The following is a 25,620-nucleotide window of genomic DNA, read 5'->3' on the forward strand; positions in this document are numbered from 1 at the left end:
TCCTTCTTTTGGAGTAACACAAGGTTTGTGGGAAATCAGTAATTGGTAGTGCCCTTGCAGAAAGTTGTTGAAGTTTGCTGTGGTGTGGTTCTGGGGCCCTTGTGCAGTGCATGCCTGGGAGGTAGACTTTTAGAACTGCCCTGGCTCCATTAGGCACTGTTTGTGCTTTGAAAGTGTACCTGTGCAACTGCTAATTGGTGTCTTGCCCCATGGCATCTACCATTCTTACCACATCCTGATATTTCAGTGCACTAGAAAAGTAGAAAGCATTTTTATATTTGGCCTGTTTTATTCATCCTCCAGATAAGCAGACAGCATTTTTGCTGGGAAGAGAGTGGCTTTTTTTTCTTTTTTTCTTGGCTTGCATCTGTTGGGAATTTTTTTTTTTTTTAAAGTTTAATCAAGGAGAAGGCGAAAAAAAGGATGAGTGCACTGTGGAAACCCAGATAGCTGCACTGACAGGAAGTTGCATGAGGGTTTTTAAAGCTGACCATTAGGAATGCAGCAAATTGGCTGGGACCGTGGGTTAAAACAGAGTTAGGTATACAATCCATACTGCACTCCAGCTGGAGCTTGTGCTGTGTGCAGGAATGTGCAGCAGCGCATGGTGCCAGGGTCATCCTGGCCAAGTCGGAGAGCCCTGTTGGCCTCCTCTCCCCTTCCCTGCCCTTCCCCCCACCACTTTCCACATTCTGAACTGATTAAAACAGAGGAAGTAGCACGTTGAACGTTGGATCTGGCTCGAAAATCGAAGCCGTCTTCTCGTTCACAAGGAATGGATTGTTTCAGCTTGTTGTGTCACTGCTGCTGGAGAGAAGGGAATTTTTTTTTGTCTCTGTAATGTTTGATACTTGAGGGAAAACAGCTGGAACTGAGTATACTGGATCAGATGCAAAACGAAACGGGATGCTGGGGAATATGGACTGCACTGTATATCTGAAAAGGTCAGAGTTTTCCCTTGGTCAGTGCTGGAGGAATGCTCTGTCCATCTTAATTCCAGCCTCAAGAGTCTTCAGGAGGAGTGTAGGGAGCAGGGAGGAGGAAGGGAATATTTTGTAGTTGTGGCAGTTTGTGAGTGAGGCAGATGAGGTCTCCTCCTTCCTTTCCTTCCCATCCCTTTCTTGTGCTGCTGTTTTTGATTTTCTGGGAAGACTGGAGGGAAAAAAAGAGAAGTCGTCAATGACAGAGCTTCGGTTTGGAGAAGCTGTTTATAACCAGGTTTAAACAGCAAGTTCTGAGGTGCCAGACAGACCAGGGACTGACCTAAACCACAGGAGCATAACTGGTATGGTAAGAAGAGCCCTGGGAAAGAGCCCTGCCTGAAATGCACTCAGAGAGGACGTGGAAGTAGTTATTACACAATGCATGTGAAGAAAGACAAGGGCAGGAATGCATTTCAATGCCTAGGATCTTACGTTGCACAGATTTAGAAATCAAAATGGTATGTCATGCTTTCAGAAAAAGAAAAAAAAAGAAAAGAAAACAAGAAAACCCTCAGTAATTTAAATATTTCTGTCTGACTGGGGCTGAAAATATAACATCAGTTACAGAGCTGCCTTGACAAACGCAGCAGATGAGCTAACTTGAAGGAGCAAGCCGTGGAACTACTACTTTATTAATATTCCCTTTGTTTCTTTGCCAGTCAAGAGAACAGTCCGATGATGAAACAGAGGAATCGGTGAAGTTTAAGAGGTTGCACAAGCTGGTGAATTCTACTCGCAGAGTCAGGAAGAAACTTATAAGAGTTGAAGAAATGAAAAAACCCAGCACAGAAGGTAAAAAGCAATGTGCATATGGTTAAAACTGCATGTGTGAATGCATGTTTCTTTTGAGAGGGGACAGAAAGTGGAGGGCTGGGGGAGGGAGGGGTGGAGTGTTTATCCCTCCTCAAGTGGAGGGATGGTAGGAATGACTGCCTTGTCTCTTGTGCATGTCCTAAGTAATTGAATTTTTAGACTGTGGAAGGAGGAAAGCGATAACCTAGAGTGTGGTTACTGCTGATCTGGTATTCTTAGAGTAGCACTTGAGAGTCCCTCATTAAGAGATTAGAACTTGGTTTATGTTTTATGCCGCATGCTGGGGAGGGAATCCCCATGCTAGGAGCAATGCCAGCCAGCTGCCCCACAGGCTCAGCAAGGACATAAGTGGAGCCACCACCACACTGCTCCCTCCTCTGAGGCCTGGGATGGCACACAGGTGAAGCCCTTGCTCGTTTTGGGAGGGTAGCAGCAGTTGCACCACATGGCATCATCCTATGGCAAAAATACAGAAATTCTATCAGACATTCTTGTGGGATAGCAACTGCCTAGTGCAATACAAAATTCTACTTCTGAGGGAGCCTGCCTGCAATTTGGCTTTTGAATGAGACCTGCTCCCAACAGAGAGGGGGAGAGAAGGGAGGAAGAGGAGAAGAGTGGGAAAAGGGAAGTGGAGTTCAGCCCCTGGGAACACCATGCTGTAGAATTAACTCTGGATGACCTGTGTGTGAGCACTCAGATTAATGGAGCCTGATCCTGAGGAGCCTCTCTGCACAGCCCTGCTTGAGTCCTCACTGGACTTGTGGGCACCTTTCCATGCTGGTGGCCTTCTTGGCATGGCATCATATGCCAAATCCCTTCATCTTAGCAGTGAGCTGAGCCATATTATGATTCCTTCCTAGTGCATTTAAGGAGAACATGTGCATCTTGCATATGTGGCAGGAAGCTGCTGGCAGATTTATGATCTGGCCGGCATCTCTCCTACATTATGGATGGAGTTACTGGCTGGCATGAAAGGCACAGCCAGTCTAGAGCTCTGGAATGGGCAGGTGTGGTGATCTGAAAAGGTTCTGTCACCTCATAGGGTGAGCATAAAGCTGGGATACCATGGAAGCAAAAACATGGGGTTTGAGATGGGACAAACAAAACAGGACTGTTTTTCCCCTGCTCTGAGTAAAGAAGGCCCCCAGAGAAGCCTGTCTTACCTCCTCCTTCTCTCTCTGGAAGTCTGGGAAAAGCTGCAGGGAGCAATCAGCTGGAGGCTCCAGGGGTACCAGCAGCTGCAGAAACAGGCAGCTGGGCATGCAGACACCTTCCTGCACTTGGACCAGACTTTCTTTTCAGCATATTATCTGTCTTGCTCTCCAAACCCTCTTTTACAACGCCTCACCTCTTTATTTCCTCTTCTTCCTCAGTCTTTCACTTAAGTGTCCCAGTTCCCTTCAGGGCTTGTTTTTTTATTTTTCCCAATGAGTTTTTCCACCCCTGCCTTCGGCAGAAACATCACTGAATTAACAATTGTATGCAAAAAAATGTTTGCTCTTCTTCTTTCTTTCTCCACCTCCTGCCTGTCTTCTCTAACTCTAGGCTTCTCTGAATAAATTATCTGTAACTCTGAGTTTGTACTTTATCTCCCACTCTGGAGTTTCTTTGTAGAATGGCTCTTGGGAAACTCTGTAGAATAACCAGTTATTGCTAAATAACAACATGGATTACTTCTGAATAACTTCTGTGTAAGTAGAAGGCCCCTTAAGTAGCCAAGTCTACATCAGCAGTAGATACCTATGACTTTTTTTTCAGGAAATTCCACACCCAAGTTTCCATACAGTATATTAATAGTGCTTCATAAATGTTCATCATAATCTCTCATAATTTAGGTCTGTATTCTCATTTGCATATGTCAGAGGGCTCTGCACGACCACAAAAAATACAGTGGTCAGATTTGGGTATTGCTGTCTGGCCTTCCAACTTACCTGCAGTTGACTGGATCAGTTCTTGAGCTGTTTGCTGCTGTTCTCTGAATCTGTGTTATGATTCTGATGTAATGTGAAATTCTAGATGACTAGGTTTTGGGGAGTTGGCTATAATATTTGACTGAGTAATATCAGTAAAATTTAAATAAAGTCATTAATGTTCAACAACCTTTAGCAAAATGTAAGACTTGTTTTGAAAACTGGCATACAGTTTCCTAGAAGAAAGATTCTTCACAATCCTCCTCAAAGATTTCTTCAGAAAGAACAACTTTACAAAATTTCCCTTATCTGTTCCTGTAGTTTTTAAAGAAAAGCACACTAGTCTCAAATCCTTCTCTTACATTTCTATTATTGACTCTGTTATCACACTAAATGTACATCTGGCTGATCTGATACTTACTAGAATTTGTCAATATCTGAATCCTGTGTATTTCATCTTAGTCTGCTCCTAGTGAGCTAAATAATTGAAGCTTCCTAATTCCTGGGCACCATTCTTATGTAGCACTTAAAAACACATCACATCTACATCTGTGTCATTATGGCTTTGTGTCATGGACTCACTCCAAATAACATCTGTTACAGTTTTGAAACACAATGCATATTCTACAAGCTGTTTAAAAACATATTTACTTAGTGGACTAAAATTGTTTATCAGCACATACTTGGTCCCAGGAGAATGTCTATTTTCCATTCAAATTGAGAACTAGAGGGGGAAAAGAGCAAGCTGGACAGTCCAGAGAAAGTGGTGTAAAAACTAGAGTTCAGTCTACAGACCTACCCCGATACATTTCTCAAGAGTGAAAGTTACATGTCAGATGTGATCCACTATCCCTTCAATGTCACAGTGATCTTAAGCTTGATAAAATAGCATCTTAGATTTCAACAAATGTATGTCAAATATGTTTGGCAACAGAGTGAACTGAAGATGAGACAGTAATCCTGTACAGGGCAACTAATCTTTCATCGTAAAAGGTGTCCCCTGTTATTGAATGAGTGAGTTTAGTAAATCATAAGTATTTTGATAATTGTTCAAATTTAACTCTGCTGTAAGACTATAGAAGCAATCAAAGATGAAGCCAAAGTTAGGTCCAACAAGAAATTTATTTGGGAAAGAAATAAATACAATCACATTTCTATGTGCATTTCTGATATATACCTATGAATGCTGTGAAATTTGTCAGGGAGACAGAGGAGGATGTGTACTTTTTTTTAACTCTTACCTTTTTACTGCATCTAATACCTGAGACTATAATTTGCTCAAAAGAAAACACCAGAGAAAAGTTTCCTATATGATAAATGTGAAAAGGAATTGCAATTTCAAGTCTTTTATTCTCCCCTTTCCACTCCAAAAAGGAAACCTGGCTATCTGCCCATCTCCAGTATTTGTGTTGCAAAATATTCCTGTTAAATATTTTCTGGAAAAATTTGGTGAACATCAAGTGTTTCTGTCATTACCAGGACACTGCTGAAATTGGCACACTTGCCATTTGACCTACTTCTTTGTCTTTGCATCTGTTAAATAAATTCTGTGTGATTGAAACTGGTGCTTCTTACCCCATCAAAAACCCAGAATTTTTAATTTCATCCTGGAGCTCATCTCCATAACTTCATGCAAAAAATACTGCTTTCTGCAGCCACAGCAGCGCTGGGTATTGGAAAACTGGACCTGAGAGATACTTGTTTGGTTCTTAATACCTGGGTATACTTTAACCTATTGTAGAGGAGCATCATATGCAAATATCAGATGAAAAACATGAGAAACAGATCCCAGTTCAGCTTTTAAGGGGTTCTTAGTGAGAGCATCTAAGTGGTGTTACTTAACTGCAGATAAAAGAGAGAAACTTTAAATAATGATGAGTGTACTTACAGGATGTTGTTGTCTGTCTTGTGTTAACTCATCCCAGAACTCTCACTTCACAAATGGAAGGAACTGCTTCAGGTTTATCCACTCACAAATAACTTCTGAGCAACTTATATCAAGAATAGTTTTCTTACAATTTAAGTGGGTGATATCCTAAATAAATACAGTAAGACTCTACAGGGAAACATCTTAGAGAATTGCAAACAATGACATGCATTGTGCTGCTTTTTTGCCATGTAGGTGTGGAAGAGCACTCACTTGACAACTCTCCTATACTGGATGACAGATCAGCACTTTACTCTGGAGTTCACAAGAAACAATTCTACTTTGACGGCTCCTGTGAAAAGCAGCCAGAGGACGATTCTGACTCACTTACTACTTCTCCCTCATCCAGCAGTCTTGATATGTGGGGAGCTAACCGGAAGCTGGTGAAGACCTTCAGCAAAACTGATAGCCGTGGCCTTATCAAGCCTCCCAAGAAACTTGGGACATTTTTCTCTTACCCAGAAGAGGAGAAGTCCCAGAAAGTTTGCCGCTCCTTGACAGATGGAGAAATGAAGAAGAGCCTTGGCTCGCTGAGCCATGGGGTAAGTACAGAAAGCATTTGCTTTTATGACAGCAACAGGCACAAGCACCATCTTCTGGTGTCCCTGGAGGAGATTCAGAGTGTAAGGAAGCAGATCCGATTGAAGAAAATGGATACTAACTATTCCTGTTCCAGAGCTTTTCTTTGCCAGCGCCCTGCTAGGAAAGGAGCATCCCCCACAACTTGCGACCTGCAATTACTGCGGCACAAAACGAAAGGGGGTGGAAGTTGTGGCTTCCCAAACAGAAGGCTACGAGGGCGCACTTCTGTCAGCGAGTTCAATATTACCTATGTGGTGGAGAGAAGCCTGTACAGTCACCTCAACCTCTCACAGCTGGTGCGTCCCGTTACTGACAGGACCCTGAGCAAGGCCGACAAGCAGGACCTGAGGAGATGCCTGCTGGAGGAGGATGAGGAGGCCAAGAGGAAGTGGGCTGCCACAGTGGATCGCTGTACTAAAAGGGTTCTCTTGAGAATCCACCAAAAGTCTGTGAGTCAAAGAGTTGCCGTGAAGGTGGTCTTTCAATTTCTGTGAGGTTGCAGTGAACATTTTCTGCTTTATACTTTTAACTAAAATGTAGTATTTCTGCTTTCCTTGCCATTAGAAACCCTTAAGCACTGTAATGCAGCTGAAAGGGAAGAGCTTGATATCATCTAGTCAGAGAAGAGTTTTGTTGAATTGCAGTTTCTACATGTACAGAATTACTCGATGAGAGAGAGCAAATATGACAAAGTGCTGCTTTTTAGGTTCACCTAACACAGAAATAAAGATCACTGGTGAACAGAGGAGGTTTGAGGTGCTATAAATATGTTTTTTGTGATGCTTTTGGAGTTGGTACTCAATGGGATTCTGAGAGATGAACAAAATGTTCAGAGTATTAGAGCATTGATATTCAGCTGTGCTCTATTTCTCTTCTGCTGTTATTGTCTTATATTGACCCTCCCCTGCTCAGATTGCATCTCATCAGTTCACCCACCCACCCACCCACTCCGTACTCTCCCTTACACCAAACAGCTGCAGAAAGACAGGGAGTTTGACATTAGGTAGTTACTGCCTTCCTGCTTGCTGTTCACCACCACCAGAAGTATCACTTCTGTTCTGTCAGTGGCTACTGCTCCTAGCATGGGATGAAGGTGGCACCTTCCTTCAGAGCGTTTGGAAAGGGAACAAGGGGTGGCCAAAGTAGGAAATTGTGCTTAAAATGGGAAATTAGGTGATTTGAACATTCCAGAGGGACCCAAAGCTGCTTCCTGATTATATGACCCAGTTTTGACTGTTCCGTTAACCATGATTCTGAGTTTCCTAGGAACTTGCCTTTGGTGCCAGCCAGATCTCCAAAGCCAGCTAGTCTGTTGTCTAGTTGATAATGATCCCTACTTCAGTGCGTGGAAACACCACTGCATCCGTAATGTTAAGCAAGATATTCCAGTGAACAATATAGTAGAAACAGCTTTTTCTGCAGAATAACAGATTTTTTTTTTTGAGACCTCTGTATCATTTCTTCAGGTATAAGGTACAAGAATCACAGCTTTGGTCTCTTTGAATAACCTGTGGGAGATGAGCAACCCCTCATGGTTCACTTTTTACTCTTTGGCCACAAAATATATAGATGTTTGTTCTACCCAATACCATGAACATTCTCTCTTGGCAGCTTAACTATTTTTTCTGCATTGACTGCTTGTCCCACCCCTCACAGGGTGCTGTTTATTGTACTCAGAAGACACTGTTTTCCCATGAGGGTATTACGATGATAAGAGAAACCTTACTTGTCCTTCTGTGGATTGAATAATAGGGTTATTTTGGAAAAAAGAGCATACTTGTATGTTCTAGAGATGCCCCATAAATAAAAATACCCTCTAAAACTGCCTTTGTAAATACAGATGATAGAAACAAGCTTTTCAGTTCTTCTAATAAGTTAGTCTCATCTTGCTGTAGTAATTTCATTATGAAAACCAACTGGAGTGACCTTTACTTATTCATGGAGATACAGTTGGAGAAGAAATGGATAGCATTTTGTTGTTGTGGAGGAACTCCTCAGTCAACTGCTTCTCCAGCCTTGTTTGAATCAGATAAATATTGGAGACATGCTACTCTTACTAACTTTTTCAAATACATTTCTTTCTGAAACCTCAAATAGCTGGCAGACTTCAACTAATGATGCTCCTTCCTAAAAACACTTAATTTTTTGTTTGCTGCAACCTCAGGGAAATTGCAATGCCTATGTATTCAGTGGAATTGGTCACTCTGTCTTTCCTTGCCATTCATTTTTGTCATTTATATTTGTTTCAGTGACCTGGACATGCATGAAATTTTCAAATTGCATCAGTTTTTCTTTTCTCCCAAAATGATAATACTTTTGATTGCATGGCCATTCCATTGAATATCCCTCTCCTCATCCACAGACCTTTTGTTTAGTGCAGTATTGCCAGGGTCGCTACTGGAATCTGAAAGCGGAAGTTAAATTTTAAATGTATGGGGAGGTCCATAGTGAAACAATAAGCATCCTTAATATGGTACATTTACTCAGAAGCTTTTAACCAACGGTCATTTTGCTTTCCAAGAAGACTTCTTTAGTAGGAGCTCTGACTGGTTTGACAGACAAGTTTGCTCAGAGCAGTTCCAGATGTCCTCTTTTCATTGCTGGGATTACCATGTGCTGTAGGATTGGTTATAATGGTCCTTCACAGAAGAACCAAATTACTACTAGCTAAACATGCTGTGCTTTAGAAACTGATTATATTGCTTGTGGTTGGTCTCAAATATTTTCCAAAAACAATTTTTAAAACCTGTGCCATAGTCACATTGCCTTCTGGAAAAAAACACTTAGAAAAATTCTAAGCACTGTCTTTAATGTGTGGGAGGCCTAGACAAAGCTGGCTTTGAGTTGTGATAGAGTTGTGGTGGTTGCAGAAACTGTCATCCAAGCATGTTTGGTGTAAGCAGCACCCAATATAGAAGCTAGAAAATAAAATTTTTTAAAAGCTACTAATATGTGTACTGATCAAGGGTGAACAGGGCAGAAAGAATGTTTACTTTATTAGAATTAATTGTTATAATTGTCCATTAAGTAGCACAGTTTATAGAGCTTGCTTCTTCCTCAGAGAGGAAGCTGGTAGTTCTCAGGTGATGGGTCTTCACTGACTCACCGTCCTTCGTAGTTCTGATCTGATATTAAGTTGATTCTTCAAGTGCCTTTGAAGTTAAGTTATTGTGTTGGGCAGTTCAGACCCTAAGAACTTAGAGAGTTCACAAGTGTTGAGCTTCTGCCTCCTGTTTGTCTCAACTCTAACTCTGAAGAGAATACTTGTAATAGACGTCTGCCTGTCTTCAAAACCACTCTCAGAGCCTAGAGTTGAAGTTGTGCAAGTGAATTGTGATCGCCATACCTTCATCCTGGATTGTTCTGTGAGACCTCTGACAGGGCCAGTTACTTGAATACTATGCAGCCAGTTGTTCATTACTCAGGTTTTGTTATCTTTTGGATTGTCAAGCAAAAGCTGGAAGTACCTAATCTGGAATCAGGACGTGCTGAGTCTCTGGGGACACAATGCTTATGGTTAGTGGGGCTGGTTTTTCTCTTCTCTTACCAAGGGCTTGGCCCACTAGGCTTCCAGCAATTCCCTATATTTCAGTGCAGATGCAAACTGTGCAGCTATTCCCAGAAGGTAGGTTATTCAACACTTTAAAGGATTGGTGGTTCTCTGTTTCAGTGCTGCTGTGGAGCATACATATGAAGGCAGATGGGAGTGCTGAAGTGGAGTTGCCAGCACCTTGGAAAACTTGAATCAACAGTTTCCTCAGACGAAAAAGTCTTTTTTTCTTTTTGAAGAGTAGGCAATAGGTGACTCAACAGCAGCAGACCTTAGGCCAAGGAGTTGTCTCTGGAAAACACAAACTGCTTTACAATGGATTTCTTGATTTATAATCTCTCATCCCTTTGTTTGTTTGTTTGTTTCCATTTTTGCAGACATTTGTGTTTTAATTGGTGTTCTCCAAATCACAGATGTTCTGAGTGAGCTAGTCATTGTGATAAAACTGTATCTATACTTGGTTTTTTTGCAGAGAACCTGTAGCTTTGGAGGATTTGACTTGACAAATCGTTCCCTTCATATTGGAAACACTTCTGACCAAATGGTGAGTTTAAGAAGGTGCAGATTTGAAATAGCATAAAATGAAATGCACAGTCAAGTTATAGACTGAAGTGTAATTTAGGTCTGTAATAATAGTTTGGGGATCCAAGAAAACAGAGTATCTTTGTTAACCTCAAACTTCCTTAGCTTTGAGAATAACATACCCACCCATATCCATGTGTATGTAAGTATTTATATAGCATATGTGTAAAGAGGCAGGAACAAGTGACCAAAGTGCAGATCTGGGGGCATATCTGTGGGCTGTTCTTAAGTGTGACTTCCTCAGAGCATCACCCAAGGCAAAACATATGATTGCTATACTTTCTCAGTAAAAATATTTACTCTTTGGGATGATGAGGCAAACTTTCATTCACTGAAGATCCGCAAGTTATTTGCATGGAAGTCATTATGTAAGAGATTTATTATTTGTTTTCTCATTGTATCCAAGAGCTCTGCAGTAGACCAGGATCCCATTGTGCTGGGTGCAGCGCAACTGATCTCAGAGCATTTTTGTGTTTAAAAAAAACCAAACCATCTCCCCTGAGAATTAATTCCATTTTATGTTACTCATGTTGGTCCCAGTGTTACTGTTGGTCGGCCTGCAGCCAAAAGTGACAGAACGGAAATGAGCCAGAACATTATTTCAAATGAAATTGCCAACATATTTTTTCCTTTTGCCCATATATGTTTTTCTTTTCTGTTTCAACATTGGGTCTGATAGTTTTTCTCTGTCCACTTAAATCAAAATTAAATTGTGAAACATTTTGTATGCCAGCATTGTGTTATTTTTTATGTCAGCTGGGTCTTTTGGGCTTGTTTTTTTGTTTTCTTATTAATTTTTTAACATCAAAAATAACCGTAATTTGGCTAAATCTGTGGGTGGTTATTTTACTCATCAATTTTCACCTCAGCAAAAATGTTAACTTCTGATCTTTGTATTTATCTTTAAACAGAGATACTTGTTTTGTTCAGATTGCTTTTAACATAAGAAAGTGTGAAGTCTAGATGTTACATTTTTCCCTATGAGCATCAGTAGTGGGTGAGATGCAGTGCATCAGAATAATATATGCAGATCAAAGAGGTTTTTCCTTGAAAACATTTAAGTCTATTAAGTGGAAGATTTTTTCCAAAACGATAAGGCAAAGAGCTGTTCTTAATTTCTGGTAAAAGACAAAATTCCCAAAGAAGTTGTAATCACAAACAACTTGTAAAGGGAAAAATACTGCATTGTCAGAAATGAAGTATCAGTTGAATTTCCAAGAAACTTTTTGTGAGAATATTAGTAAGATAGAAAACATACATAAATTTAAGGGGGGGAAAAAAGAGAGAAATCTGTTATGTGGAATATAATGTCCATTTATTTTAGGGTTTTCTGGTTTTCTGTCTTCATGTATCTAAATTGAATCAAGTCAGAGACCAAATTCAGTAGAAAATCTCTTTGGCCAGATGGATTTTGTTCCTTTTTTGTGCTCTGATTTTTTATGCATCTTTGCCAATGGAGGGTTCTAGGGATAGCTCTAAGAGAGCTGCCTTGCTATGGTTCCTGAAACAGAGTAGAATGAAAGATCATTTTTAACATGCTGCCTGGACAATCTGAATAAGGGCTGAATCATACAAGTAAGTTTGGCAAAATGTCTTCTGATCCAAACTAGGTGTGTGCTTGTGCCATAAGTAAATGCTCAATATCTTAAGCTGGTTTCAAAAAGGTTAAATGCATTCAAAGCAGCTGGTCATCCACTATATATGGACCAGCTAATTTAGTTCTTCAGTACCCTGTTGTGTGCCTTAAGAATAGCTGTGCAAGTATAACCTACCATGGTTGATGGATTTAGTAGCTTTTTTGTGGTGGTATTTTGGTTTAGTTTTTTTATAAACAGCCTGCAGTAAAACCACAGAGGTTAATGGAATGCCTATCTGAAAATAAAAAGTAAATTTGGGTAGCCAAATATAAGTATCCATATATATATATACACACATACAGATATATATTTGGCTAGGATCTCAGAGGTACCTTTAGTCTTGTTAAGCCCTTTGAAGTATTGATCAACGTGAGCCACAACTACTGTTGTGTGTCCTGTCAGGACAGGCTTAGCCTGAGACGGTGTGGTTTTCTATCAGGTCAAATAGTTACCTGAAACTCAGGGATAAAGGCATCCTAACAGACCCTGACACATCTACACACAGTACTTTCACGAAAAGGTTACAAATCAGGCCTTAAGAGTAAGTTACAGTGGACTGCTACAGTGGTTTGCACAAGGTCTCAACAGCTGACAGGACACCATGCTGCCGTCCTGTGTCTGCCAGGATACCTCTGCAATAACTGTGACTGAGGAAAAAAGTGGCTCTTCTGTTTTATAGGTTTAAGCCATGTTTTATTTTGCAGGGCAAAGAAGGAGACTTTGTTTATAAAGAAGTGATCAAATCACCCTCTGCTTCCCGTATATCTCTGGGCAAAAAGGTGAAGTCTGTAAAAGAAACCATGAAGAAAAGGATGTCTAAAAAATACAGCAGCTCTCTGTCTGAGCAGGTATGTAGAGTCTGCAGTAGAATCCACTTAATAATGCAGAAGTGATAATCAGTATTGATTTCCATGCATCAAGGCATCTCTAAAGAAATTTCTAACAAGACTATATGGTGTGGCTTATTCCTGTGTTCTTATAAAATCCCTCACTGTGAAATGGCTTCCTATAGATGCCAATACCATGGAAAATGCATTTTCAGATTTTCATTTAAGTAGCTCATCAGCAGAAGTCTGTCATTGATGACATCGCACATCTCACTATTTCCATTTCTTTTCTATTGTATTTTGTTAAGGGAACCCATCTGTGACACAGGGTCACAGTAATGCATTTAATCTGCAATTTACACTTCAGTTTAAATTCCCAGCATAACTTCACATATGCAGCTCCTCTCTGCTATTACAGATCTTTCCTCCATCACTGCTTGCCCTCTGCAGCAGCCCATTAAAACAGAGACACAATCTAGTCAGAAAGGGGCATCCCACAGAAGATTTTCCTATTATTCTTTCATTACAGATTTTTATAGCTTATTCTTAGAGGCAAACCTGAAGTACATTAGTTTTAAATTAGGCTTTGAATTTCACTGGCCTAGAAACAATTGCCTTTTGGTATACTTTGGGTTCCTTGCTTTACTGGAGTGTCAGATATCTTCAGCATTTGTTTAAAACTAGTCTTGCCTCTCGCAATGTGTAAGGAATAGGTTCGAAAGCCTCAGGGAAAGCAGAGCTCTTCCTGGTTAACATCGCCCCCAAGCGGGCTCCTGCCGGCTGGGTCGCGGGGGGTGCTTGCAGTCATAGAGAATTGGGAATGGAAAGGAGGTTGGAGTCAAGCCCTGCCAGATCTACCTTTTGGTATTTAATACAAAGCCTTAGCGCCTGTAAAAAGAGAAGTTTGTAACATTCAGAGTGACAACCCCAAACTGAAGAATCTGAAGACAGTGTAGAGAGGCAGAAACATGACCAGTTTCGTGCCATGCTTTGCAATATTAAAATCCCTTTCCTGCAGAACTGTTAGCCATTCTTATTCATAACCAGGGGCACTGCTAGAGTTGTGGTTATTTAATTTAAACTTACAATTAAAATACTTTAAGATCTAACGTGATTTGATATTGATAAGAAGATGCTTGGTGTCTGACTGAACTTACGGTGCCCCTCTGCAAAGTCTGCCAAAAAAGAAGGGATCCTTTGAAAAATTGGTTTACAGTCATTTAGCAATGCTTCTGCTCTATCTCTCTCTCTAAGATTGACTTGACCTCTGAAGTCATATGCTGGGGTGAGTTTTTTCCTAATGATTCTGCAGCATGCAAATAGTAGCGTTCATCTAAAAGTTTTATGACCACACGTCTCCACAAAAATTCTGGTATGCAAGCTACAGTTCTTTTGTTTTCAAAATTTATGGCACAGTCGTTTTAGAGTATTTGTAACTTTCAGGCATCATGACTTAAACTGTGTGCCGGTATCTCTTTCTGCATTCAAAAGAACCAAGCAAAATTATGCTGGCCACAAGTATCCGCTGCTTTGTTTTAACTGTGCTTCATTGAGGCTGACAGAATTTCAATTAGGAAATACCCTTTTTGATTTTTTGTAATGCTTGACTGAATGAAAACAGAAATTGCCTCACCTATTGCACATGTAGCAAAATCATTTTATATTTATGCATTTATGTTTATGAATATTTGTACCGTGCACAGGCTGCATTTTCTGGCTAATTTTTTTTTTCTTGTAGGTAAATGAGCAGTGTTATCAACAATTCACTTCAAAAAGAAATATTGCTGCACATCTCACTTGCTTGTCTGATTTGTTTGTGTTCATCTTTGTACAAAATCCTGTTTCTGAAAGCTGAATTTGGCACTAGCTGTTTTGCAACTACTGCTGGCAAAAAAATATCATGTGTCATGAAAATCTTTGAATTGGGAGTTTTATGTAGTGTTTCTTTCTTCTTACAGTGCTAGCTTTTCCAGACTGAATTGTTTGCTCCCATCACCACTACTCTGCCTAATAAAGTGGGGTTTTTACCACAGTTGAGTACTGCTAAATAAGTAGATGGAGGGTTTCAACCTGTTTGGTAAAAGAGCAGGAAAACAGAATCTTTTTCCTTTGAGATGAACAAGAAGCTCCCATCAGTGCTTATGTTCATTTACCAAACTGAAATGGTTCAATCCCTTTCAGGAGTCCAGCCCTGGGGTCATGCCAGGTTCTCCGCAGTCGCCACCACCAGACAGTGACTCCCTGGACAAACCCAAGCTGAAAGCCGGTGGCTCAGTAGAAAGCCTGAGGAGTTCCTTAAGTGGTCAGAGCTCAATGAGTAAGTTCAGTTGTGATTGTATTGCTCCATATCTGTGGCTTCAGGGAGCAGAGATCTCCACAGTAAGCAGAATCACAGGAAGCCAAAGCGGAAACTGGTTAAAAAGTAGAAAGGCTGAGGGTTAGTCATTAAGGGTTTACAAAGAACTGTAACCTCTTTGGTGCAGAGACTGGTTTTTTTGCTTTGTGTTTATGCAGAGCCCTGAAAAAGTGAAATCCAACTTTCTGTCTGGGTTTACTGTGTCCTGCTGTTATAATATAAATATTATAATATAAATGTAATATAATAATATGCCTGTTTACTGCTGGCCAAGAATCGTAATTCTCACTTCAAGTGAGAAATTTCCTGGGCACTCCTGGCGGGCTTCCCACCCTCCCTCTAGAGAAACCTTGAGGTTCTCTCATTAAATAGTTAAAGGAAGAGTAAGTAGTATTTAAAACCTCTCGGGTTAAGATTATCTCTACATGAAACAGAGCTTAAATGGAACACAGATGATGTAAACTTGCTACAGTATTCACCGAATTTCAGGATGTGAGAGGGATTCTGTAACCCTCGTGCAGGAGCTTGTTTTCCTCACACCACTATGTTTTTTTTGTAAGCAAAACTTCCCAGAAAGATGACATTCCTGTGACATACCATAGATGAGACACTAGTTAAACAGCTTCTCAGTTAAATATCGAGGAGCTGAATTCAGGAAAACAGGAGTGCAGAGTAGATTAACTAACTCTCCCATCACATGTGTGTATAAAAAATAGCAGTATTTAAGGACTTTTAACTTTGATTATCATGTTTTCTGGAAAGACTTGTTTTCTATCTTACTTCTGTTTCTGAAGCTTCTTCAGAAGCTTTTTTGTGAACTGATACTACGTGTCTCACACAGGTGGTCAGACAGTGAGCACAACAGATTCCTCAACCAGCAACAGGGAGAGTGTGAAATCAGAAGATGGTGATGATGAAGAGCCTCCTTACAGAGGTCCTTTTTGTGGAAGAGCCAGGGTTCACACTGATTTTACTCCAAGTCCTTATGATACAGATTCTCTGAAGCTCAAGGTACTAGCTATGTCTGTTTTTAAGGGGTCAAACATTTATTTTGCTAAAATTCTAAATTAAAAGCTCTTTGCAAATACTATAGAATTCTTAATCTTGTTACAAGTTTATATGTGTTTTTTGAAGCCCTTTAACATGTCTTGCATGTTTAAGACTTGCTTATATAGCAATTACAGAATTATAGCAAAATGTTATAGAACATAAGTACTGGTGTTTTTCCACGTCTAGGGAAAGACACTTGTGTCTTTAGTTTTGGGAAAAATAAAAATGTGCCATGAATTCATTTCCCTTTTGCAAGGATTTTGCTTGAAAGACTGGAAAAATACTTTGTCTGCCACAGTGAAATAATCCTCAATGGAAAAATTTTAAAACCCTTGGAAGAAATGTCCATGCACCACCTGCACATAGTGTCTCTTAAAGGCATTTGAGTTAATGTAACTTGTTTTGAGTAAATTTTGAAATACTTTACCAACTGAGTGGTTATCTATTTTTAATTTTTTCTTGATATCAGCTTTGATTATTTTCAGTGGTGCTGTATTCAGTTCAAACTATCTTACTCCTTGCATTCATTACTTAAAATTCCAATGGCAACTAATTCCTATTAAAGCAGATGTATCCAAGGTAATCTCTTTAGGCATACAAAAATGATTTTGTGTCCATTTCTTTGTTATGGTCTGGGGCACGTTAGGAAAAGCAACATTGTTGCACAGTTCCTTCTGCATAAGCCCCTTTTGCTCAGGAGATCTGAGGTGAAGTTATGCCCATATACACTGAGTATGTTCTTATTTGCACCAATTTCAGATAGTTGCATAGCTTAGAGACATTTGTACAAAACAGCAGTGGTGCTCTACAGAAGTGTCGGCAGGTTGGAGAATGTGGACGGTAGGGATCCATTCCGGGTTCTTTTGTTGACTTGTTCTGTGGTTGAAGTCATGTCACTTAATTCCCTTTTATTCCACTTATAAAACAAGTATAAGCAGACATTTTTGCAAGAGCTTTGAAAACTAAAGAGTGTTGTCTGTTCCATGTACATATAAATCCAGGTGGGTGTGTTTGCTTAAATGCCTATCAGAAAGCATGCTTAAAAGGTTTTCTTGCTTCTTTGGTCTGTAGAAGGGTGACATCATTGATATAATCAGCAAACCCCCCATGGGCACTTGGATGGGCCTGTTGAACAACAAAGTTGGCACTTTCAAATTTATCTATGTGGATGTGTTAAATGAAGAGGAAGAGAAGCCAAAGCGGCCCACCAGGAGACGTCGAAAAAGCAGACCACCCCAGCCCAAGTCAGTTGAGGATCTCTTGGATCGCATCAACTTAAAGGTCCAAATTCTCTCTCTCTCTATTTACCCTTCAGTTTTGCTTAGGGGAGGGGGACCACACCTTTTGAGTTGTTAGTTTAGAAAGTTGCACACCAGACTCATAATCCTAAGGCTTGTGACACCACTTAGCAGAATCAGATCTTAGCTGCAGAGTGAAAATAGCTGAGGCCAGACAGAACTGTCTGTCAGGCTTGATGAAGTGCCTCAGGCTGCAAGTCATGTACTCAGAGACTGTAAATCGTTGCATAGTATGGCCGCTAGCTAACACTCCAGAGGCAAGCAAAATGTGTAAAATAACAATGGTTATCCCGTCTTTAAAGAGGACAGGTTTTTTCTACGTTTCTGTTCAGAAGTGCTAGAGATAGATTGATGTGGCTGTCATTCACCCTTCATACTTCTCCCCTCTTGCAGAGCCATACCATACTGTGTGTTCAGGTAGCATTGATACCCAGACCATCTAATATAGTGCATTTCAAATACAAAAATATGTGCAGCATTCTACTTCTGCCACAGCTACTTTTCTGAACTCTGAGCACTGTTTATACAAACTGTAATACTATAATTTTGGTGCTGTGCACTGGTTTGCATTTGCTTAACTACTGCCTTTTTACTGGGTGCAAAAATCTCATCTAGTATCTTTATTGACAAAATAAATTGAATAAATTTGTTGTCTTACAGCTCTTTTTTTTTCCCCTCTTTATTTTCCATTTGTGCAGGAGCACATGCCCACTTTTCTATTCAATGGTTATGAAGATCTGGATACCTTTAAGCTTTTAGAAGAAGAAGATTTGGATGAACTGAACATCCGAGATCCTGAGCACAGAGCTGTTCTTCTCACAGCAGTGGAACTTCTACAGGAATATGATAGTACGTGGGATGTTTGAGGTTTTCTGTTTTACTAGAGCTCTACCAAGAACCTTGTGAACACCTTAAAACAGAAAACTGGTTCCAGGATTTTGATCCCTTTTTTTTTTTATCTAATGGAGTTACTTCCACGGTAACCCCATGTAACATGTTAGATTTTTGAGGAGTGACTTAAGATTTGCTTTAGTTCTTCCAAAATTCTTCTGTTCGTGTAAGCCCTGCCACCCAACTTAATTAATATCAAGTGTACAATACATAATGCTTTAGAATACTGATGTTCAAGAACAAATCATGAGATAACCTACTCAAAAGAAGAGTCTGACACATAGAGAATAGGAAAGAAGAAATCTTCAGACTAGAGGGACGAGATTAAGATTATCAAGGATAGGAAAAAATTCAAAGCTCAGAGAGTTGTGGAGAAGTGTAATGTGAATTAATTTTACCTGCACATTCATATGGTTCTTGGGACTGTTAATTGCAGGATTGTATAGGTAGCTTCAGGTTGTATATATGACAAAACAGTGATTTTCAAAGGAAGCAAACATATCAGTCAAGTGCAAAGAGTGAAAGACAGTGACCCACATATCTAATGTGCAGCAGTGCAATTTTGCCCACTGTACATGTGATCTCAGGCAAGTGGTTGCAAAGATAAGGAAAAGTGGAGTAAGGCATAGCAGTTGAATTCGAGTGTGTCTTTGCTGCATAGCAATAAGCGGGACCTAGTTACAGCAACCTAAGACAGTGCTGAATTTCCCCTTCATCCCCAAGTGTCGGCAGGATATTAGTATCCACTGAGCAGAATCAGCGGAATGGATTGTGTGAGGGCTTTCTCAGCTGCTTCTGTGCAAATTCCTGTGTTTTATCTTAAACTGCCATAGCAGCAATTTAAACAGCTGCTTGTTAAGTGGGCAATGCTTAATTCAATTATAGTGATATGTGTAATTAGTATCTTTAGACAGTGCTGTGTGGCCCAAGTTCCCAGTGACATGTGGCTTTCTTGTTCATTTCCCAGAGAGTCATCTGTTCTTTCTTTGCCCTTCTCTACCCCCACAATTAAGCCACAGTTGCAAAATTAGGGTCTTTTCACTAATATCAGAGTAGGTTTTTGTCACCCAACATGAGCTTCTCTTCATTATTTGCAGACCTATTTAGAATGCTTACTTCCCTGAAGAAATAATTTTTTCAAGGCCCTTCAATTTTGGTTTGAAAACTTGAAGATGTGGTGGTTGGAAAGTACAAATTCCAGCTCCAAGTCAGGGTGATGAGGAGAAAGAGAAGTGGGAACCAGACAGCTCTAACCTGGGAGAGACAACAGTACATAGTTCCACCGCATAATTACCTGTCATGTGCTGAGAGTAGGAATTGGAATAATCATTTCTGACATTTCATTGCTGATATAGAAACCCACAGCATAAACTGTATCCTTGCATCATGAGGTTGGTTTTCTTTATCTTTAGCTCTAGATTTAGCTTCTTTACAAAATATGATTTCTGACAACACATTCTGAGTAAATTCCTGGAATCCAGTCTATGCAGCCTGAGTGGACCACACTTGAGTGTTGTCTTTTTGCATAGACCAAGGAAGGAAGGAATTGATACCACTAGTCTCTTCCATGTCCCTTCGTCCTTTGTTAGGGGACAGTATCTAATGTACCAGACCCACTCCTGATCCTTCCTCTGGGTCTTCTCAAAGGTAATTCAGAATTCGAATTTTATTCTTTTTTACTTGAGTTGGTTCTTTTCAGTGTTTTTTTCTTCTTTTTTTTCAGTGTTGGGAGTTTTTTTAAGTCTTAGAAAGAACTTTTACAGCATCATTTTAAGTAAATTTCCGTGGTTTTAAGTTGCGCACGTGAATTCTATTCTGCTTTATTATGTACCATGCTGCTCCCTCACACTCTTGCTGAAGCTGTTGCATATTTACCAAACAGGATGAATGTTTCCAACATTTGTGATGGCTTTTCCTAATGCTCACTTTTATAAAACAGTGGTCTGATACAATTAATACAACAGGAAAGATCATAGAATTACTTAGGTTGATAAAGACCTTTAGGATCATCAAGTCCAACCTAGTCCACTGCTAAACCATGTCCCTAAGTGCCACATCTACACACCATTTAAATACCTCCAATGATGATGACTCAACCACTGCACTAGGCAACCTTTTCTAGTGCCTGACCACCTTTTCAGTGAAGAAATTTGTCTTAGTTCACAAACTAAACTTCCCCTGATATAACTTGAAGCTGTTTCCTCTTGTCCTATCACTTGTTACTTGGGAGAAGAGACCAACCTCCACCTGGCTACAGACTTCTTTCAGGTAGTCATAGAGGGCATTAAGGTCACACTTGAGCCTCCTTTTCTCCAGGCTAAACAACCTTAGCCCCCTCAACCACTCCTCATAAGACTTGAGCTCCAGACCCTTCACCAGCTCCATTGCCCTTCTCCGGACACACAAAATAGTGGTGTTTGAAATGGAAGGTTGAGAAGTTCAGTCACATTTCCTGTTTGCCTGTTTTTCACTGTATTCTCACATCCTCTAGGTAACAGCGACCAGTCAGGATCTCAGGAGAAACTTCTCATTGAAGGCCAAGGCCTAACCGGATGCTCTCCTCGGGATTCTGGCTGCTACGAAAGCAGTGAAAACCTGGAGAATGGTAATGGTGACAGCAATGAGCCTTAAAATTCCTTCAGTCTTTTTTTTCAGTAGATAACTTCATATACTTCTCCTCCTGTTCTTAGCTAACAAAAGCTACTTCACACTTGACTTTCTCCTTTGCTCTGATTACCTCTTTCCCTCTTGGCTTTAGCCATTGGTTTTCATTGCTACTGTTTCTAATTTATTTATTTGCATAAATAAAGGAAACAGATCACATTTCACAAATAGTCTTTCTTTTATGATCTTAGGGCAACAGGCACTCTCACTACCATTCCCTGCCTTCTCCACTCCCAGTCATATTCTCATGCCACTGTGCTTCTTGAGACTTGCACTACTTGCACACCAATAGCCCTTGTCCAAGGGATCACCGATGGAGAAGTCTCTGAACTCTGCAGAGATTAGGAGGATTTTTTCTGTTAAGAAAAAATGTTCTCTATTTTAGGCCATATTTTTGTGTTTGCTTAGGTTGCATGTTGCATTCTCCTCTGATCAGAACCCAACTGCAGAGATTTAGGACTTCTTAGTGTATGAATACTAGAAAGTTAATTAGTTGAGAAGTTTGCATGGAAATAAACTAAAAGAAAAAGTTACTAATGATATCAGTTCCCTTTGCCTTATCCTGCATCAGTAAAAGGTGATGCATTGAAAAATTACTAAGGCAGGTGATAATAGAGATTTTTTGTCTCTGTTCTAAAAAAAACAGAGCATGCTTTACTTGAGAGATGGTCTAAATTTGTCATTAGGGATGAAATATTAAAAGATAAAATACTGGTTTGAGTTTGGCATTATCGCTCCAAGCATTTGAGCCATGGTTTGGCCTCAGACTGCCCGGTTTCATCACTGACATCCAGCATAAATAGGAAACCAAGAACAGAATAAATAGATACTGTATGTGACTATTTTTCCAATTTAAAATATGAGCTAAAGATCTTTCTCTTAGTATGTGCATTTTCTGTCAGTCTCCCGCTCAAAAATAACAATTTGTTGAAGAAAATCAGAATTTACTTTGAAGCTGAATGCCTGAAATCAACAATATACTAAATTCCTGAAAGCAGGGAGTTCTTTTTCTTGAATACGAATCCACATCCAGTAGGCATGCTGGAATAGAACCATAGCTAAATATATGGCATGTGTGACAATTTCCTTTCATTTTTGTCTCTAAGTGCCATCATAATGATAGCTGTAACACTGAAATTAAAGTGCTGCCTGTACATTTTCCTTATTTTAACAATATAATAAAACCTTTAGAAAGCAATTGGCATTGCCTGTCTGCTTAGATACTTACATTTAAACTAATATTCCTGTCTGAGTTTTCTAGAACGTGAAATGCTGATGATTTTTATATTGCTTTTTATGAATGGTTTGCTGCATTTCTGCATCATTTTTGCTCACAAATGCATTTAGTGCTTGGTTTGAAAACCATTATGAAAAGAACATTTGATATTGGATTCATTCAGAGATTTTGTCAAGGCTAGTTAATCTGAAATCTACTCCACCTTGTTTGCAAGGTTCATGGACCATAGTTGTTTGTATGCATGTTGTTTTCAAAATAGATTGTGTTCTCATCTTTTAAAATAAGGGTAGTCATTTGTCTGGTATAAACATCATATTGTGCAGATCAGCACTTCATAAAGGGCAAATGCATTCTGAGAAGGAACCAATCTTCAGATTTTCTGAGGAATTTTTATACATAATATTTTGATGACTTCTGTAGTGTCTGGTTTGGGGCTGATACTGGATCTTTTGGTATCAATTCAAGATTTCAGAGCTACTCTTATATTTTGGCTAGAAAATTGTTTGCTATGTACTATAGCAGTGGTCCACATGTATGTTTTGTAAGTACTTCTCTGGGTCCCACTGCAGAAAAATTTGGGTATTCTCTTAGGTATCCACAGTGTACTTACAGCAGCATTGTGGTTTTATTTCAATTCACAGAAAGCAAGGAACATATGGTTTGTGACCTATCCCGTCTTAGACAAGAAGAACCTCAGAGCAGAAAGCAACCATCTATGGACAATTAGTCCATATAGAAACAAGGCAGAGAGAGCAAGCTGTCCTTTAAACATCTGACAGTGGTGCAGTTATTGGGCTTGTTTTGCATGCAGGCATTAACAGTCTCAGATTCATTTGGAAACCACATTGGAAAACTGGTTTTCACAGGACCAGACAAAAGCAGATAGCTACAGAACAGAATAGGAACAGAGCAAGCATATTTGATGCTTCCCAATACATTCTTGGGGAATTCATCATTTAAGAACTTCAAAATTTGAGTACTCTTTCCTGGCATTCATCCATTTTTCTGAAACTTTTTATGAACATCCCTTGTCTTCCATAGAACCTCCATACCTAACAGTGTCTGTGTATGACTTCTGTCATACTCCTTCCCAAGTCATCTCTTTTCTAGTCTGAGAAGGCCTACTAATTATTCCCTATAGGTCATTCATGTCCCTGGTCATGCCTGGCTTCTTTGAAGCTTTACTTATGCTGTATAACTTTTTTAAGGGACATGAAGAGATGAGAATTGCACATGCAATGCACAGAGTTGAATGAGCAGACAAACCACAGCTTTATCAGGTGGGATAAGGGCATTCTCTGACTTGTTCAGAAACTGAGTCCCAGATTTCCACAGTGCCAGGCAGGCATCCTAAGCACTTAAACATTCAGTCCTAATTAGTCAGAAAAGGAAGCAGCAAAACAGGTGGCCACATTGCCTAATATAATGTGCATTTCTACTAGATTGTAATCAATAGAAAAAGCGATGAGGCTACTATTGTCTAATGTGCCATCATCTTTGTTGTGTCAACAGACCTGTTTGAAATGCACCCAAAATACAACCACATAAAGTAATGTCAAAATGAAGTTAATAAAATATGGATTTGGGCAAGCCACTGAATGCATTCTGTGTCTGGTTTTGCATACTTAAATTTCTGAGGACTGTCTTCCATATGGAAAAAGAAGTACTAAGGGAAAGACTGAAAATTTTTTGCTATAGCTGTGCTACCTCTAGAAATTGAGGGCTCTAGAATATTCCCCAAGATAGTCTCTTTTCTTCTGAGGCAGATGATGACAAGGAATTTAAAAGTTCCATGTCTGTAATCTAATAATAAGTATCATGAGAGGTGGACAGTGCTTTGTCTAGCAAAAACTGCACCATAACATTAAATAGAAGAGTTAAAGTATTCACCATAGCTTGAACTGAACCTGGAAATAATATAAACTTTTCATTCATTTTATACAAGTTCCACCTTTGTAATCTTAGTTTTTACCCAATCACCTCTGTCCTTCTGCGCACATTTAAATCAGAGATGCCACCGTGGTTAACAGCACTATGAAAGGCATTAGACTGCTTAACTGTACTGGGGGTTCATAAGACTGAGTTATTATCAAAAATCCTAACATTAAAAATGTGTTTTAAACCTTACTAGCTATACACTTTAACTCTTGTAGTTTGTTTTCTTCTTTTTTTCTCAAGGTAGGGAATGTTACATTTGTGGACATTATTTATGTAACTCTCCACTTTATGAAAACAACTTAAAAATATGTTTTAAAGTCTGTTTTCAGGAAATACTGCCTTCCTTTCTTAGTTTCACAGAAGCATAATGAAGTTATACCTGGCAGTCAGGAGGGGGGAAGGAACAGATGGAAAAAGAGAAATCACAGCTGCCCTCCTGATACTGCTCTTGACTTAAGTCTACATAAAAGAAATTACATTCTCAACCAGCGACCTCTGTACAAAGCAGTAACATTGAACCCAGCAGTATCTTTTGAACCATTCTGAAGCAGAGAGCTTAAAGATGGCGTGTTTGATTATATATGTTATAGACAAAATGTTTTGAACTTCAATTCTAACTTCATTTGTATTTTTAAGCATAACAGGGGTAGAATGAACTAAAGATTTGATTTTACTTTAAGAAAAATTTGCTTTTCTCATTTTTCTTGGTTTTTTCTTCTTCCTTTTCCTGTTCCCCATTTCTTCTTTTTTCCATTCCCAGGCTACTGCCCTTACACAGACATACTCCATTTTTGATGAAATGAAATGCAATGCTGCTTACTAGATATCCTTATGGCTTCAGTAAGAGCTTATATTGCACAGGAGTAGCATTTCTCACAACTTTTATTTCAATGTTGAGGTTCCTGAGTGGATTTTCCTTAAACTGGTGTAACCCCTGGTTAGTATTTCAGATTGAAAAGAAGGTACATGGATTTTGTTATGTGAGCTTTGACAGCAAGCCCCGGACAATAGGGTGAATTATTGCACAAGACAGACATGTGCTGGCAAATATGAATAATGGAAAGAGAACACTTCTTTCCATTCTCATTACATATTGACATTAGTGCCTGAAGGCACTAAAAAATGAATATAACATTTCTTACACGTCTCTTTAATGTGATTTCAAGTTATTTTCAGAAGGCAGTGGCCAAGATCCTTGGAAAGATGCAGACAGAGAGGTCTCTCTGCTAGTTCTCTGAGCTACCTGAACTCAAGGTAGTAGCTAGGGGGCCAACTTTAATGTGGGATGTGTCTCTTTTAGCACTTTGTGGAAATAGTAATATTTAATTTGAGTTGAACTGCGAACCATACAGCTTCTGAGAAAGGAGTTCCT

General features: G+C 39.6%; 1 protein-coding gene across 8 annotated transcripts in view; it reads left to right on the forward strand.

The window, feature by feature from the left end:
• Positions 1 to 25,620, forward strand: part of SASH1 (SAM and SH3 domain containing 1) — a 540,193-nt gene that overhangs the window by 506,194 nt on the left and 8,379 nt on the right. For 3 of the 8 annotated variants that reach the window (XM_051811190.1, XM_051811191.1, XM_051811192.1), the window contains exons 9-17: positions 1,643 to 1,775; positions 5,832 to 6,667; positions 10,241 to 10,312; positions 12,692 to 12,835; positions 14,996 to 15,131; positions 16,012 to 16,181; positions 17,292 to 17,501; positions 18,217 to 18,367; positions 20,901 to 21,014. In XM_051811190.1, the coding sequence (XP_051667150.1) occupies positions 1,643 to 1,775; positions 5,832 to 6,667; positions 10,241 to 10,312; positions 12,692 to 12,835; positions 14,996 to 15,131; positions 16,012 to 16,181; positions 17,292 to 17,501; positions 18,217 to 18,367; positions 20,901 to 21,014 (1,966 nt within the window). The other 5 variants (XM_051811193.1, XM_051811194.1, XM_051811197.1 and 2 more) reach the window with 4 other exon arrangements.

Source organism: Manacus candei, unplaced genomic scaffold (assembly GCF_025592945.1).
Source record: "Manacus candei isolate 608988 ecotype Guabito, Panama unplaced genomic scaffold, ASM2559294v1 h1tg000081l, whole genome shotgun sequence".
NCBI lineage: Eukaryota > Metazoa > Chordata > Aves > Passeriformes > Pipridae > Manacus > Manacus candei.